The sequence below is a fragment of the Chlorocebus sabaeus genome, chromosome 23 (genome assembly GCF_047675955.1).
Source record: "Chlorocebus sabaeus isolate Y175 chromosome 23, mChlSab1.0.hap1, whole genome shotgun sequence".
NCBI classification, from domain to species: domain Eukaryota; kingdom Metazoa; phylum Chordata; class Mammalia; order Primates; family Cercopithecidae; genus Chlorocebus; species Chlorocebus sabaeus.
Genome location: NC_132926.1, coordinates 54,271,222 through 54,288,641, shown reverse-complemented (window position 1 = coordinate 54,288,641; position 17,420 = coordinate 54,271,222). Strand labels below are relative to the sequence as shown.

Below are 17,420 nucleotides of genomic sequence, written 5' to 3'. Positions count from 1 at the left end.
TTTTTTTCAAGACACTAAAACACAATAATTTCCATATACCGCCATCATTTGCTAAAGAAATATCCTCTTAACACCAAAGACAGTAGAATGATTATAATCTCAGAATAAATGACAGTCTTTAAAGAGGAATCAATTTGACTTCATGAAAAATTCACAATGTTCTCTTTAAAAGTTTGCCTTGTCTTTTTGTTACTGACTGGCACAAATGTTATCACAAACCAACACTGATCTATGTGGTGGAATTTGGGAACCACTAATATAATTAAACCTCTTTGGGCTGAAGTTTCCTTGTTTCCTCCTCCCTATCCACTCCCCACCTTTCCCAACTCATCTTTTCAGGGAACGCTGATCTCTCTGGACATTTATTCGGGTTCTCTTGACCTCTGGCTTGTTGAGTTCAGCCCGAGAAAGACACAGACAGGAGAACAGGGGATGAGAGGAGTTAAGGTCAGACTATTGACTCCGCTGGTTCGTTTCCCCTCCCTACTTCTCTCCAACCACCACAACTGCCTAGACATAGTTGGCCGTGGCTGTGTTCCTCTCCTCAAGCTTTCTTTCTAGACCTATCAGTTTTGCTCTTCCCCTACCTCTTCAGGTCAAGATAAGGCAAAGGGCACCTGTACTTCCAGGGAATGTCTCACCAACCCTTGTTGGTTCCTTTAATCTTACCCACACCTTCTAAATTGTCCCTTCATTTAATGCTCCTCAGTTTCTGCATTGGAGTAGCCATCTATTTCCTCCGGGGCTTTATCAATACATTCTTCATTTAAAGATGAAAATGTTGAGATGCAGACAAATGAAGCAGCTGGTTTGAAGTCACATGACCACTTAGAATCAAATCAGATATAGACCATACCTTCCATATTACAAGCAGAGTGCTCCTTAGGCTATGCGCAATCCAGGCCACCATCCTCCCAGAGCCACGTCCTGCTCAGCCATATTGATGGGCATTTCGACAACTAGTTGTAATTTGTTCACATTTTGAATTTAAATATCTTCTTAGGTGACTATTGAGGCAAACCCAAACACAGAGGAATACTATTTTCACTGGAATGGATTAGAACCAGGAAAATTGAGTTTTTAAATATTTGCCTAAGTAGAAATGGGCAATTTAGTGTAAGGAACTACTGCAAACGCTAAACACAAAAGAACATGAGAGTGATGAAATTATCACTGTGACGTGAATTCTGATCATGAAAGGGCAGTGGGGAGAGATGAAATAAATGTGCCCAGAGTGAGGGGATGAGGCATGGGTGGTGGGTGGGGGAGAAGATGATCAGCTGGGGAAAGACGTGACACTGCATGAGAAAATGAGTAGGTTGCAGAAGGGTAAGGAAGAATAGGGTAATAGGTGCCTGTCAAGCAGAGGAGAGAGGAATGGGCAGCAGTAATGAATAGATATCAAACAGGATATTTGTAAAATGTGTTTATCTGGAAGGAAGTTACTGTACCACTGAGCAGGGGCTGCTGCTAGAACCCTGATATATTAGAAGCTTCAGATTTTAGAGACACTGAATTCTCCAAAACTGACCTATGTCAAAATGCTCTTCCACAAAGATGAAATTTGCCATAACCACACTTTTATTTAAAAATTCTTGCTCTTAAATAAATGTGCGTGTACATATTTAATACATTAACTGTTCTTAGTTACAAACTTGACTGAATTTCCCACTGCCGTTTGATCACTTGCTGTTACAAAAGTGTCCCCGTGGGTATTTTCTTTTACTTGGGTTTTAAAATAAGCTAGAGAGTCTTAATACCAAATTATTCTCTTTAAAGGAATTGGGATAATGGAATTATTAACATGTATTGAGCACTTTCTGTCAAAGCACTTATCTGCTTTACCTCATTCAGTTCTTACAACAACCCTACCATCACTCAGCCTCATGACCACATTCTTGTCCTCATCTGCACAGTCTGGCCCCTGACCATGGCAAGCAGAACTTCTGTGTGGTTCTGATCCCTGTCAATGTCCCAGCTCAGATGCATGAAAAGTATTGCTGAAAGAAGTCACTGTTACAGCCTCTCAGCATGAAGGACTGCTCGTTCTGGTACAACCACCTTCATTGACTGCCGAGCCTTTAATCAATCAACAATTATTTATCAGGCTCCTACTTACTGTTCAGCAAAGTCCTGTCTGGCTTCTGCAGACACGAACATTTCTAGATATGGCACATGAAGTTGGATCAATCAGAAACCTTGAGCCAGTCCTTAAGGGTCAAAGGGTTTGTATAGCTGTCATTTTAGGACGGAGAAATAAAGCCTTAACAGCAAGGTAGAGGATAATGAGAAGGTACTGGAATAGATTAAGAAATCAAGAAATATAAAATTAGAAAATAATATGTAAATTTTCCTTTAAATTATCAAATGAGAAACCTTTGCAACCAGAACGAAGTCTACTCTTACAATGTCATATAAGATTTGTTCAATTAGTAAACTATCAACCTCAACATCCATGCATAATAATAGTCAGGTGTCTTTACTGTAATCAAAGAGTTTATTGAATTTTTAGTGTTATTTAGTATCATCTTAGATTGATCATCTTGGCTACATTAGGTATCTGTATTTAGATAATAACTTTATATTTAGGTAGATAATTTTAAGACAAAAAGTAGAAATGCACAATGGGGATTATTATTAAATTGTTGGAATTTACCACTTGGAAATCCATACACAGGTTCAATTCCCAAACACCTGTATATTGCCTATATTTTCATCATTTTGATGTCATAGACTGTTGATTAATATAATTCACTTGCAACTACTTTAACCACTGAGAATATTCATTTTCATTATTTATACAAATTGCATGTGTCCACATGTACCTGGAAGTAAAATACAATTAATAATGGAAGCCCTATCTTTCTGCCCTTCTGCCATTGTACCTTGCAAAACTGGGACAATGACTGAGTACATCTAACTTTTTTAGTCTTTGAAACCACATATCCACCTCCAAAACCTCTATCTTCATGTGTTTACTTATTTTTGAAATTGTTCTTGACTTCATTTTTGTTTGCCTTTGTTCTGTTAATGGAGTTACCTCCTATTTAAAAAGTGCCTGCTCTTGTGTAACCTTTTTCTCTTAAGAGAGTGGCAGAAGCTGAAAGGCAGGTCAGAGAGCAGGGCGTGCTCACTACAGCTGGAGTGGGGGTGTAAAAGACTGACTTTGCATTCTCCACGGTTTGCTCAGGTCTTTCCCTGTCCTAAAACACACGACAATTCCCTAAATTTGTCTGTACAAAAAGTCCTATGTTATTTAGTAACAGTCCTCAGTTATGCCTGTTTCATTTGGCTTTGACTTATAATGCTTTTGTCTTATGGAAATGTTTGTTGTTCTCGGCTGGGGAAATTTTGGGTGTTTGGAGAAGCCCTGGAGAAATGGATTAGATGATCTTGCTGAGTCTACCCACACAAATTTTAAAAAGTTCCTCTTGAGATCAAACATTCAACAAGAAAATTTTCCCTGGAAATACAAGGAATCAGGGATTCCCAATCTTTTAAAAATAGTTTGGCCTCATGACAATTCCCCATTTCTGCATATAACGTCTTACAGCATGTATTCATCTCCAAGTGTAAATGCACAAGAATTTTGTTTAAAGGCTTTTTTTTTGAGAATTTTTGAACCCATTTTTGAAATTACTGGAACCATCTGGGATCTGAGGACAATTAGTTCACTTCCTAGTATCACCATTCCAGCCTAAGATGTTCCTCCCTAAAGGCAAACTTTTGAGGGTGAATATGCCCCTGTAGTGGCAGAACTTGACTGTTGAGCCAGGCTGTTGGTGAAGCAGAAATATTTTTTTGCCTCTCATCCCATAGAATTCTGTTTATATCAGAGGCCAGTGGCAGAGACTCAAGGGTCGATGTATAGTATCAACAAGTACAGAAACTGAATGAATGCTGTATTTTTATGCCTGGTTCCATTTACCACCAGATGGCTCTATTGTATCGTCAGGAAATGCACACATGTAAAATCGGTGGTCTCATAAGCCACAGGGAAAAAAATAAAACAGAAGTTAGACCTTTAAGATATGTAGGAATGCAGTTAATTCTTTATGGGGTTAATTGGAAGCAGCTGCAGCAGGGGTATTCGCAAGAAAACAGGACGCACCCGGAGAAACTATAGGAAGGTCATCATCCTAGCATGTACAAGGTTTTTCAACTTTTTGTATTGCTTTGTAATTACTAAGTATTACAATAGCAAAAGAGTAGCAAGGAAGTGCTCTAGCCTCACAAGGGCCTGTACCTGGTGTTTTCATACCAATTTTGTGTACTCTTCAGCTTGTAGCTGAGGAAAAGTAACTTTAGAAACATTTTGAGTCTGGGCGCAGTGGCTCACACCTGTAATCCCAGCACTTTGGGAGGTGGAGGTGGGCAGATCACGAGGTCAGGAGTTCAAGACTAGCCTGGCCAACATGGTGAAACCACATCTCTACTAAAAATATAAAAATTAGCTGGACGTGGTGGCACGTGCCTGTAATCTTCAGAGGCCGAGACAGGAGAATCGCTTGAACCCAGGAGGTGGAGGTTGCAGTGAGCCAAGATTGTGCCCTTGCACTCAGCCTGGGCAACAAGAGTGAAACTCTGCCTGGAAAAAGAAAAAGAAAAAGAAAAGTTTTGAGAGGCAGAGTCTACACATCTGCTAATTTGAGTCATATTAGCCAGACTCTGGGGAAGAATGATCTGATTCTAAAACATGTGGTATCTTTGCTTTAATGACATGTGCTGAGAAGGTGAAGATGAGAGGAAACAGGGTTTCTCTGAGTTCTGTTGACTCCGTTCCTACTGTTAGGTGAATGTTAAAAACATAGGCATTCTAGGTGACATCTTCCATCAGGAATGTGACATTTTAAACCTAACCTTTTGAAGTAAGAATAAAAGTTTCAAAGTAATCAAATTCCAATGACAGTTATTTAATCTAACTTTCTAAAGCTGTTCATTGTCATCATTTATTTTTTACTCTTTTTATATTCTATGTTTTAAATAAAACTATTGTTAAAACATTTTGCCATTTTATTTCCTTGTTAAGAAAAGGGGAGGATTTGTGTGAGTTTATCAAGCCTATCATTAGTCCATAAGATTGTTTGAGATGTGCCCAAACAATCCCTGTCAAAAAGTAATAATTGATTTTTTTTTTAAAGAAAGTGTCCCTGGATACTGGACAGATGGCGTTTACCTTGGCCCAACTTGAGTCATTGGAGACTTGTCTGAAAGAAGCAGAAGAAAAGGCTAAAGCTTTATCTGAACAGGTAACACCTGTTATGGGAACTGGAAACAAATGTTCCTCAGTGTGCAGCATGGCAAGTGTAAATGTAAACACATGTTTTAACCTCTGCCTCTACTGATACACACACACACACACACACACACACACATTGCAGTTATGCACACACACACGCACACAGCATTCCATTCATTTTAGACATAACAGTGCCTACTGTAGTCTGTATGGAACTTTTCGGTCTTTAAAACTTTTTTCATCTTTGTATTTTATTTGACTTTCATTCACCACAGGCCATGAGTTAGGCAAACCTTCTTTAACTAAATGGTTTTCCTGAATAAGCAAAGCATATTTGCATTATAAATAGACAAGCTCAAAGATAAAATAAAGCCTATTGGAGTCATGCAGAAGTAATTTTCTTTTATTTTTAGGAAACTGTACTTAGAAGAGAGTTTTTCAAATATTGACATCCCTCTTAGGTTTTTGAAACTTACAGAAGCAAAGCAGCAGATGATAAGTGGAGCCTGGCCTGCACCAGGTGGCCTGGACACCTTAGAGTGCTTTGCATGTACAGCAGGTCCATGATTTCAGAGGCAGTAAACCAGCTTTACTAGTATCAGTAAAGCTCAGACCAGGGCTGGAGCATTTCCCAATAAGATTATACTTTGCAAATAGTGCAACTATTGTTGCCTTTCCCCCGGTCAGAGAGGCTTGGCCCCAGAGGACAAACTGCTTGGAGTCTGGGTCCCCCAGTGCTCTCTTTTGGTGACAGTCAGTGAAGGGAAAAGGATGGAGGAGGCCCTGCAATGTTAGAAATGTTCATTAATTTCTCCTGGATTGATATATTTAGATGAAAGTATATTTTAGATACTTTGGAAAAAAAGAATTTTAAGGTACTTTTAATAAAGGCAGTCTCTCTGTACAGTAAAAGCTAATTGCGTCAGAATTTTAGCGGAAACTAAGGAGGAAAGGTGCCTTGTGTTATGAGAAAAAGTATAATTAATATATAATTTAGTGATACACACACAAATGCCCTTCATTTCTTTTTCAGCTTACCAAAAAAGGTGCATCCCTTACTTTGGCATGTATTTATTGTTTACTGACTAAATGCGATTGATGCAAGGGGTCACAGGGGAGTTGTGTCGGTTAATACAAATGTGCTGCCCTTTTGGAAAAGTTTCCATCTCAGCCTCAAGCCATAGCTCTAGCCTGCCAACTGGTTTTTTTTTTTCCCTAAAACAAACAGAAACAAGCCTCGAACTGTGGCAAAATTAAGAATTACCAAGAATATAATGATAAACATGAGGTACCATTTCAAAGCAAAACAAACAAACAAAACAACAACAACAACAAAAAACTAAGAATTTCAGAGTCTCCAAATTGGGAAGGATTTTTCAATGGATAACTAAAAAAGGGCACTCCTGCTGGGATTAGGTTACACTAAGAAGGTATATGGGATTTTTTGGGTAATCAAATGACTTTTAATGATTTCTCATTTGAATCAGTAAGATTCAATTCACTCATAAAAGTACCGATTCCTGCACTTTGAGAGGCCGAAGCGGGTGGATCATGAGGTCAGGAGATCAAGACCATCCTGGCTAACATGGTGAAAACCCCGTTTCTACTAAAAATACAAAAAAATTAGCAGGGCATGGTGGCGGGTGCTGAGGCAGGAGAATGGCACAAACCCAGGAGGTGGAACTTCCAGTGAGCTGAGATCGCGCCACTGCACTCCATCCTGGGCAACAGAGCGAGACTCCATCTCAAATAAAAAAAAAAAAGTACCCATTCCTTTGGCTCTTAATGAAATATTTTTATTTTATCCAATGCAGATGTAACCACCCAGTGGGTTCACCTTGCCCGCTGCCTAGACAGAATCGATTTATCAAGACAGGGAAATTGCAGTGGAGAAAGAGTAAATCACAGAGCCACAGGGTTGGCTGTGCAGGAGACCGGGGTTTTATTATTACTCAAATCAGTCTCCCTGAGCATTCAGGGATCAGAGCTGTTAAAGATAATTTGACGGAGAGGCAACCGGAAAGTGGGGAGTGCTGGTTGGTCAGGTTGGAGATGGAATCATAGTGGGTGGAAGTTAGGTTTTCTTCATGTCTTCTGTTCCTGGATGTGATGGCAGAACTGGTTGGGCTGGGTGGTGTCAGCTGATCCATCAAGTGCAGGGTCTGCAAAATATCTGAAGCACTGATCTTAAACTTTACAATAGTGATGTTATCCCCAGGAGCAATTTGGGGAGGTTCAGACTCTCAGAGCCACAGGCTGCATGACCCCTCAATTGTAATTTCTAATTTTGTAGCTAATTTGGCAGTTCTGCAAGGGCAGATTGGACCTCAGGCAAGAGCAGGGTCTTTGGGAAAAGGCTGTTATCAATTTTGTTTCAGAGTCAAAACCATGAACTGAATTCCTTCCCACAGATGGTTCGGCCTATGCCTAGGAATGAACAAGGACAGCTTAAGGGTTAGAAGCAAGATAGAGTCGGTTAGGTCTTATTTCTTTCACTGTCATAATTTCCTCAGTTATAATTTACAAAGGCAGTTTCACAGATAGCTCCTAATATTTAAGATTCTTAGCTGGATGATCTCTTTGTATAACACCAAACAATTAGATGTATTTATTTTTTTCAGTAATATAGCAGATTAAATATATAAAATGGAAAGTGGATTTCACAACCTTCTTGTACCTACCATAAGTAAGATGCTGGTTAGGTGTTTTGCAGGAAAGACATATAAGTCAGAGCTTCTCTACCCAAGTAGCTCACAGACAATAGAAAAATTGGAAGATATGAAGAATGAAAATAGGTGTTTATATGACTCCAAGATAAACTGCACAATAGCACTAAGTTGCAGGATCTGTATGTGTTAATTGTACTAAAGTATTGTTCTTGAAGTTGCCAAATTTGCATAACCAAGTGAGTTTAATTGGAAGTTGTCCATGGTTTGAGGAAAGGGAGTGTATGATATGTAAAGCACATTGCAGGCATTTTTGATATTATATTTTTAATTAACTTGAGCATTTTATGAGATTTGGCTGTCTTCATTTTTACTGTTGAGAGGGGTTGATCAACACTGTTGTCACAGGATTTAATCCTAAAATTTTTGCTTTCTCCAGTGTTTGAGTCTAGTCTTTTCCTTGAAAAGATACAAACTTTAAGAACAGTCCTCTGTCCCCTATTTTAAAATTTAAGTCGACATTAAAAACATGGATGAGAGGATAGGGAAAGGGAAGAACCTGATATTTCCTAAAGAAAGTTCTTGAGAATATTTCAGAATGGAACACCTGTCTGAAACAATCAAACATTTGTCCACTGGGTGCCACTGTCTTCCTTACCAGGTCGTGCCACTAAGGGATTATAGAAAGATTGCCTTTAGTGTTAAAGACAATGATTACACACACACGCATACACACACACTCTCTCAATCCGTGTGTGTGTGTGTGTGTGTGTGTTGAAGGAATATTTTTGCCTGCTATACATGTTAAGGCTTCTTCTAAATGTCATTAATTTAGGATTTGTCACAAGGATGTTGAGAATGCTACCTTGCCTTTACTGGTAACCCAAATTATGGGCTGTTCCAGTGGAGTAGAATGAGGTGAGGAGTGTGGAAGAAACAAGAAGAACCAAGATTTGTGCTGGAAGGAAGCAGTGGAAGCTTGCAGTATTATCAAACAATGGATCCTGCCTTTGAGAAAATGGTTAATGTCACTGTTATTCAAGACCTTATCTCTTAGCTTTGCCTCTGAGAACACAGAATTAACTCAGAATGGAAAGTATAGGTGCCTAGGGTTGTTACCTACATTAATCATCTGTTGATCCTGGGCCTTGGTTTATGCAAACTGGACATTTCTAAGGACTCCTTCAGCAAGGTCCACTGTGACAAAGAGAAAAATAGAAATAGGTAACAAACAAGAAGTTTGTGGCCACTTCCTCTGATGAGGTCACACAGTCAATAGAATTCTTTGTTGGGCTTCACTTTAGTTTACAATTATTCTTTATTTCTCTGCAGTCAAGTCACTAATGTCAAAATAAAAGAAACATGAAATTAGAATAATTTGCAATTAAGACTTATCATCTGGGTTAGTCAAGACTTTGAGAAATAACTGACTGCAGCAATTCAGCCAAAGTAGAGTTAGAAAGTGTCATTAGGCCCCAACTTCTAACCTGGATTATAACGATAAATCACTCAACATATTACCAAGTCTTGCCTAAGAAAATACTTTATTATATTTCCCATAGGTTAAGATCAGGTGGGAGGAAAACTAAATGCCTGGATGTTGGGTAATAGATAAAGAAAAAGGGTGAATAAGAAAGGGAGAAAAGCTGTTAGGAATGTGAAAGAAAGATGAGAAGTAAAGAGTTTCTAGAGAAGCCCATAAAAAAAAGTCTTTTCATGTGTGCTGGCTTCTATCATCAGTGAATATAGGAGGACAATGAAAAGGACTCTGGTGGACTGCTGTTTATAACCATACACAAGCAAATAGACCATATAGCTTTTGTGTTGAGACAAAAGAAAGTGTCAAGAAAACCCATACTTTTGCAATGAAGCCTGAATCCAGATGCACGCCAATGTAGAGTTTATGAGGCAACATTCCCTTTGGCAGCAGTGTTAGCCCAGAGTCTCTCTCATTTATTGATGGCTTCTGGTTCCCAGCTCCAGGTATCAGATCAGGGAGAGCCCAGGCTTTGTTCCTATTCCACTATTTGCTAGCTTTATGGCCTTGGGCAATTCACTTTGTCTTCCCAGCTACAGTTGTCTTATCTAGGAGGGTGTAAACATGTTAGTTTCATAGGGCTGTCGTGAGGATTAAATGGGATAGGTATTGGTCCTTCTGTCCCTTTGTAGGTATTATGGCTGAATGTTTCTGTCCCCCCATCAAAAAGAACAAATTCATATGTTGAAACCTAATCCTCAATATGATAGTATGTGGTGGTGGGATCTTTGGTAGATGGTAAGTTCTTGAGAGCACTGACTCAGGAATAGGACTAGTGTCCTTATAAAAGAGGCTCAAGGGAACTTCCTCACCCCTTCCACCATGTGAGGACAGAGTAAGAAGCTGCCATCTGTGAACCAGGAAGCAGACCCTCATAAGACACCAGATCTGTTGGTGCCTTGATCTTAGACTGCTCAGCCTCTAGAATTTTAAGAAAGAAAGAAATTCCCATTGTTTATATGCTAGCCAGTTCATGGTATTTTGTTATAGCAGCCCAAATGAACTAAGACAGTAGGTTCTCAAAAATATCTGTTTATTTTCACTCCTACCAGTGGTCATAATAGAACTGTGTAGTTCTCTTTATGCCTTGAGCCACATAAATTAACAAGTCCCAACCTACCACAAAAGTCTTTCTCTCACACATACACACACACACTGCCCCCCTACCCAAGCTCCCTTTGTCCTAACTTGGCTGGCTTTTCTACTATCCAGTTTCTCTTCTACTCTTTCTCATCTCTTCATCTGGTAAAGGGATTTTAGTTCTTTAACCTTGTCTTTCCTTTCTGCTTCATCTCTTGGAACTTTTGTCTGTTTCTGCCCATTATCTGATTTTGTACAGACTGGGAGCTGTTTTCCTTGGCAAGCTGGGCAGGGAGGGTGTCAGGAGGTGAATCCAGTAAGAACTATGTAGTAAGAATTCATTTCATATATCTTCTGGGTACCATACCTAGCAAAATATAGTCACATATGAGAAGAATTTTTAAAGTTCATGGAAAAATGGAATTAAACAATAAAAATAAAGAGTATAAATTTTATTTTTCAACATGAGCTTCATCAAGTTCAAGATACTTTTGAAGTGATGATACCAGCCCTTTAGTACACTTTGAAGAACTGAGGGTCCTGGGGATTTAACCATCTAAATACAGTGTTTTCTTTACATCATTAACTAAAGAGAAATGAGTGCCCCTTAAAGGTTTTTTTAAGACTAGGAAACAAAAATAAGGCAGAAGCAGCCAAATCAGTACTGTAAGGAAGATGCCTAATGATTTCCTGTGGAAACTCTTGCAAAGTTGCCCTTTTTGATGAGAGGAATGAGCAGAAGCATTGTCATGGTGGAGAAGGACTCTCCTGAAGCCTTCCTGGGTGTTTTTCTTCTAAAGTTTGGCTAACTTTCATAAAACACTGTCATAATAAGCAGATGCTATCATTCTTTGTCCCTGCAGAAAGTCAACAAGTAGAATGCTTTGAGAATTTTAAAAAACTCTTGCCATGACCTCTGCTCTTGACCATACTTTTGCTTTGACTAGACCACTTCCCCTTCTTGGTAGCCGTTGCTTTGATTGTGCTTTGTCTTCAGGATTGTGCTGGTACAGCCATGTTCCATCTCCTATTACAATTCTTTGAAGAAATGCTTCAGGATCTTGATCCCACTTGTTTAAATTTCCATTGAAAGATCAACTTTTGTCTTCAGCTGATCTTGGCACAACAGTTTTGGCACCCATTCCCATCAAGTAGAAAGTTTGCTCAAGTTTAATTTTTCAGTCAGAATGGTGTATGCTGAACCAATTGAGATAGCTATGGTGTTGGCTATTGTTTCTCTTATTAATTTTGGTCCTCTTTAATTAGGACATAAATGAGATACATTTTTCCACAAAAATTGATGTAAATGGTCTGCTGCCACAAGCTGCTTCTTCAACATGGTCTCATTACTTTTTAAAACAAATTATCTACAAATAAACTGCCAATTTCTTTGGGGCATTGTGTATATAAACTTTTTGTAAAGCATCAATTATTTCACCATTCTTTCACCCAAGCTTCACATAAATTTGATGTTTGTTCTTGCTTCTATTTTAGCAGAATTCATGTTCCTCTGATAGAGGCTCTTTTCAAACTGTTTTCTTCTTCTTAATACCTCAAACTAGATCCTGTTCACATGTGTTACAAGTTAGTATGAGTTTATTTTGGTGTAAACTATTTTTGAAATCCCATGCACAATTTTTTCAAAATATGCACTTCTATGATATCTCTGAAGAACTTTCATATTAAGCATGCCATAAAAACTTTCTAGAAAGAAGATTTCATGATTTGATGCAGGGGATAGGAGGTGGAAAACTGGGTGGGAAACTTGACCTCTTTTTCCTATCATTGTTTCTCCCAGGTAGGGATGAGGCATACAGCAAGGGGTCCCTTTTTGGTCTTTTACCCCTTTTCCTTCCATTAAGAGAGGTTTATTGCACTCAAAATGGAAAGAAATTTCAATGGAGAAAAACGTGGTAGTTTTATTTCCCAACTTTTGGATAAAGCATGTGTGGTATCTGATTCTTAGTAATAGCTCATGTGTGAATTGGGCATTTTTTCCCCTGACCTGATGAGAGTGACATTTTTTAAGGACTATTAAGGCCCAAACTAAAACTAGGAACAGGGCATTCTTGTATCCTCACTCTATGGCTGACCTGAACAGTTAAGTTGTATGCAAAGAAAATTTCTTTCTCTTTATTTTTTTCCTCTGGGATGTCTCTGCCTTAGGTTCTTTCTCATCTTAAAGAAAAATTGAACCAATAATGGAGACATAAAAGGAGGTGGAAGAGGGTGTCTAATCTTGCATCCTTCAGAAATACATGCCTAGGACCAGATCCCTGGGGCAATGCATTATAAATGATAGAGAGTGGAAGAACTAACATTTATTAAGCATGTACAGTTTTCCACGTGTTGTGTTGAGATTTATAAACATTTCATTTTAGCTACACAATAACCCAATTTGCTATTGAGGACAATGAGAATAAAAATCATTGTCATTTGCTAAAGGTCATATAGTCAATAAATTGTGATATGGATTGATTGTGTCCCCACCCAAATCTCACTTTGAATTGTAATAATTCCCATGTGTCAAGGGCAGGGCCAGGTGGAGATAATTGAATAATAAGAACGTTTTTCCCCATACTGTTCTCCTGGTATTGAATAAGTTTCACAAGATCTAATGGTTTTACTACTGGGAGTTCCCCTGCATAAGCTCTCTTGCCTGCTGCCATGGAAGACGTGCCTTTGCTTTTCCTTTGCCTTCCGCCGTGATTGTGAGTCCTCTCCAGCCATGTGGAACTGTGAGTCCATGAAATCTGTTTCCTTTATAAATTACCCAGTCTTGAGTATGACTTTTTTAGCAGCATGAGAACAGACTAATACAAATCGTTAATCTAGAATTAGAACCAAAGTATTTTTAAAATTCAAAGCCCCTATTCTTAACATGTGGTCATAGACCAAAGACACTTAACAGACATTTCTTACACAGCAACATCGAACAAGAAGAATTTGCCTAGGTTTTCAAACTGGCACTTCAAGAGCCTGTTAAACAGATTGCTGGGCCTTATCTCTAGAGTTTATGATTCATAGATCTGAGGTAAGTTTCAAAACTTTGCATTTATAACAAGTTCCCATCTAGCTTCAGTACCAGATGCTAACCCAGACCTTCAGGCTGAGTTTCTTTTTCACCCTTGTCCTGTGTTCTCCAGCTGCATGGCTAACATGGTGAAACCCCGTCTCCACTAAAAAGTACAAAAAATTAGCCGGGCATGGTGGCAGGCACCTGTAGTCCCAGCTACCTGGGAGGCTGAGACAGGAAAATGGCGTGAACCTGGGAGGCGGAGCTTGCAGTGAGTGGAGACAGTGCCAAGTACTCCAGCCTGGGCGACAGAGTGAGATTCCATCTCAGGAAAAAAAAAAAAAAAAAGGAAAGAAAGAAAAGAAAAAAGAAAAGATGTAGGAAGAATGACAAAATAATATTGCTCCAAGAGCCCCGTGTTATAGTTCACAGAGATAATCTCAGCAAGACAGAAGACCAAGTCTCAAATTAGCAGAAGATGGCAAGAACTGAACTCTAAGATACCTCTCCTCATTGGAGTTGTATGATGAGACTTCTGGAATGTAAGAGGTGGGGATAAATTACCTGTAATCTGCATTTGAAGAAAGAAAATATTATGTGTATGTTGTCAGAATGAACAAGAAAGTTAAAGGAAATTCAAGAGGGGGCAAAAATGCAAAAGAAGCATTCCATTCTGAAAAAGACTTGTATCTATTCTGACTTGCTCCCCAACGTAGTGCTCCCCGTCAGGCCCATTCTGGCTTATTGCAAGAACCTAATTTGGGGCATTTGTGGCTTTGTACGCTGTTCAAAGTCAAGATCAAGCCAAGTTTAATTTCTTTCTTTGTTTTTTTTTTGTTCGTTTGTTTTTGTTGGCCAGCACTCATTTGTTCATATAACAAGTGTTTATTGAGGATTCACTATACGCCAGGTACTATATCTAGAAGTGGGAATACAGCAGTAAACAAGATTAATAAGATCCCTGACTCATGGAGCTGACATTCTACTGGAGGACACAGACAGAAAACAAATAAACATTGAAAATACATAGCACTTCAGATGGTGTTAAGTACTTTGCTGGGCCATGCTAAAGGGTATCTGTGGGACTACACTTGACCTTAAATCCCATTGGGAAGTCTGGTTCCTGAGAATAACCTTGTGGGCCCTTGTCCTTGAGAAGCTGGTGACTGTAGATCTGTGTGTATGTGTATGTGCATGTGTGTGTGTGTTGGGGTGTGTGTGTTATTCCTGTTGTTTTTGATATTAAACAATAAAAGGTAAGGCCAAATTTTTGCTCTAGGTTAGATCAAGGTTCTTGGGACTCAGGTTTTCTCTTCAAGATGGCATTTTCAAAGAAACGGGAGGATTTTAACAGTTTACTTTCTCTTGAGAGTTTTAACCATTTTGCTAATATTTATCCTAAATTCTTCAGGTATATTTATGCGTATTGTTATAAAGCTTGGACTAGAAACGAACAACGCCCCACACAAAAAAATATAATATGCTATGTTTAACTCTAATCAGTAAGAAATTATGAATCATTTTATGCCTAAGGCCCTAATAAAACTCCTATAAAACTCTCTTAGTACATCTTAGTGTCCAGTCTATCTTTTCTTTATGTTTAGGAATAGAAGGAACAAAGATACCAGCAAATTTTTAGATACTGAATTTGTGTATTGAGTAGCTAAAAGTAATCTGATGCATACTGAGATTGTCCAAAAAATGTTCTGTTTTTTTTTTCATTGTTTATATGCAACAGTGGATCTTTTGATGTCAAGTTTATTTGAAATAAACAATGTGCCCTTGGTAGGAGTATTCATTTCTGCAAATGCTCAGAAATTATGCTTGACATGCCAATCTGAAATCATGAGTTTTGTGAATGAGTTTTTGTTTTCAGAACTATTTTGAAGTGTACTTTAATGCCACAAAATCACAAGCAGTCTGTTTGACCTGGAATGGGTTCCTTATCAACATGAAACCTAGTTATCAGGAACTTCATTAAACAATTTGGCTAGCCAGAGTTCTGATTGATTTTACAGCAGACAAGTTCCCTCTGTATTAAAAAACAAAATCCAACAGCTTCTCATTTAAGCAGATGTTCATCTTCATCTTGTTACTGGGTTGTTGGCATAAATTGGTAGCCTCAGAGAATGCAAGGAAAAAAATTAGAAGCTGGTGAAGAGATGGTGTTGTTTTGAATAGAGTCAAACACAATGACAAATCGGTTTCTGTAGTGTATTGTTGTTGCAGGCGGGATGTGTGGATTGTTGGCCTGTTACATAACTAAAGACTTCCTTTTGCTTGTAAATGTCAAGATCAAACAGAGGTCAGTTTTAAATAGCTGACCGGTGCTAATAAATGTGACTTTCTCCTCTTGGAAAAAGCAAAAAGCCTCATGCCTTAAGAGTCATGGCTCTGCTGTTAGGAGGAGGTGTCTTTGTGTATGGGCTTAACTTGTACTTTGTTCATGAGATTTTCTTTGAGATGGTAAACGAACTTTCCCTTTGCTTGTTGTCTACAAATAAATTAGTAAGTTAGGTATATGCTTTTGTTCAATTATTCATTCAGTAATTATTTATTGAGTTTATACTATGAGCTAGACATTCTGTTTGGGACTCCTGTGAATTTTAGCTCATGTATTTCTCCAAACAGTCCTGGAAAATTGTATATGCCATTTTGCAAATGATGAAAGATCTTTTGTGGGCTTGCAGGCCTCCTGTCTGCTCCTTCTACACACTCTCCTTGGTGATCTGACTTTAGGGTACACAATCTGCTGAAAAGTCTTAAGTTCTCACTATTAGTCCAGGTCTTCCCTGAATCCAGACCTAATTATGTGTACTGAACAGCTCCACCAAGGTTCTCACAGACAACTCAAGCTCTCAGTCTCCACAATTCAACTTACCTGCTTCTTGCCCCAAACCTCTTCCTTTTCCCACATTCCCTAGGTCAGTTATCAGTGCTGCCAGCCACCCTGTGCTGCTTTCATTCTTTCCTCATGCCTCATATGCAATCAATTGCTGAGTACTGTGGGTGATGACTCCCAAATCACTCTTGAATCCATCTTTTTTCCTCTATCTCCACTATCATCATTTTTGTCCAGGCCACCTTCTGCAATGCCTCTCCTGACTTTACCATCATTATGGCCTTTGTTTAATGACTCCTCAACACTACACCGGAATGAAGATTCTGTAACAAAGACCTCATATCTCTCAAATTTAAATCTTAAATTAGCCTGATTTCACTGTCAGGGTCAAATCTATCCTCTAACAGATCTTACAATACCATTTATGATCCACCCACCTGCTTGTTTCTCCAGCTTTACCTTATACCACTCCCTGTATACCACTACGACACCACTTTCAGTTCTTTAAAGGTATTATATCCTCTCTCACCTTTCTAATCTAGAAAAAACAAAGGCCTCATTTCTTAGAGTCAAATTTTCATTAATACACCTCTTCCTAGAATTTCTGCCTAGAATTTCTCTGCTAACTTTCTCCATTTCCTCTTTTTTTTTTTCCTTTTTTTAAAATGATATTTTAAGTTCTAGGGTACATGTGCACAACGTGCAGGTTTGTTACATATGTACACATGTGCCATGTTGGTGTGCTGCACCCATTAACTTGTCATTTACATTAGGTATATCTCCTAATGCTATGCCTCCCCACTCCCCCCTCCCCACGATAGGCCACAGTGATATTCCCCTTCCTGTGTCCAAGTGTTCTCATTGTTCAATTACCACCTATGAGTGAGAACATGCAATGTTTGGTTTTCTGCTCTTGTGGTAGTTTCCTGAGAATGATGGTTTCCAGCTTCATCCATGTCCCTACAAAGGACACGAGCTCATCCTTTTTTATGGCTACATAGTATTCCATGGTGTATATGTGCCACATTTTCTTAATCCAG

The 17,420-nt window shown here is 38.7% G+C and overlaps 1 protein-coding gene across 1 annotated transcript in view; it reads left to right on the top strand.

The window, feature by feature from the left end:
• The window catches only part of CCDC192 (coiled-coil domain containing 192), a 254,994-nt gene that overhangs the window by 31,755 nt on the left and 205,819 nt on the right, over window positions 1–17,420 (top strand). Inside the window, exon 3 of the mRNA XM_008014308.3 lies at window positions 5,142–5,249. Within this exon, the coding sequence (XP_008012499.2) occupies window positions 5,142–5,249 (108 nt within the window). The remainder of the gene's footprint in view (window positions 1–5,141; window positions 5,250–17,420) is intronic.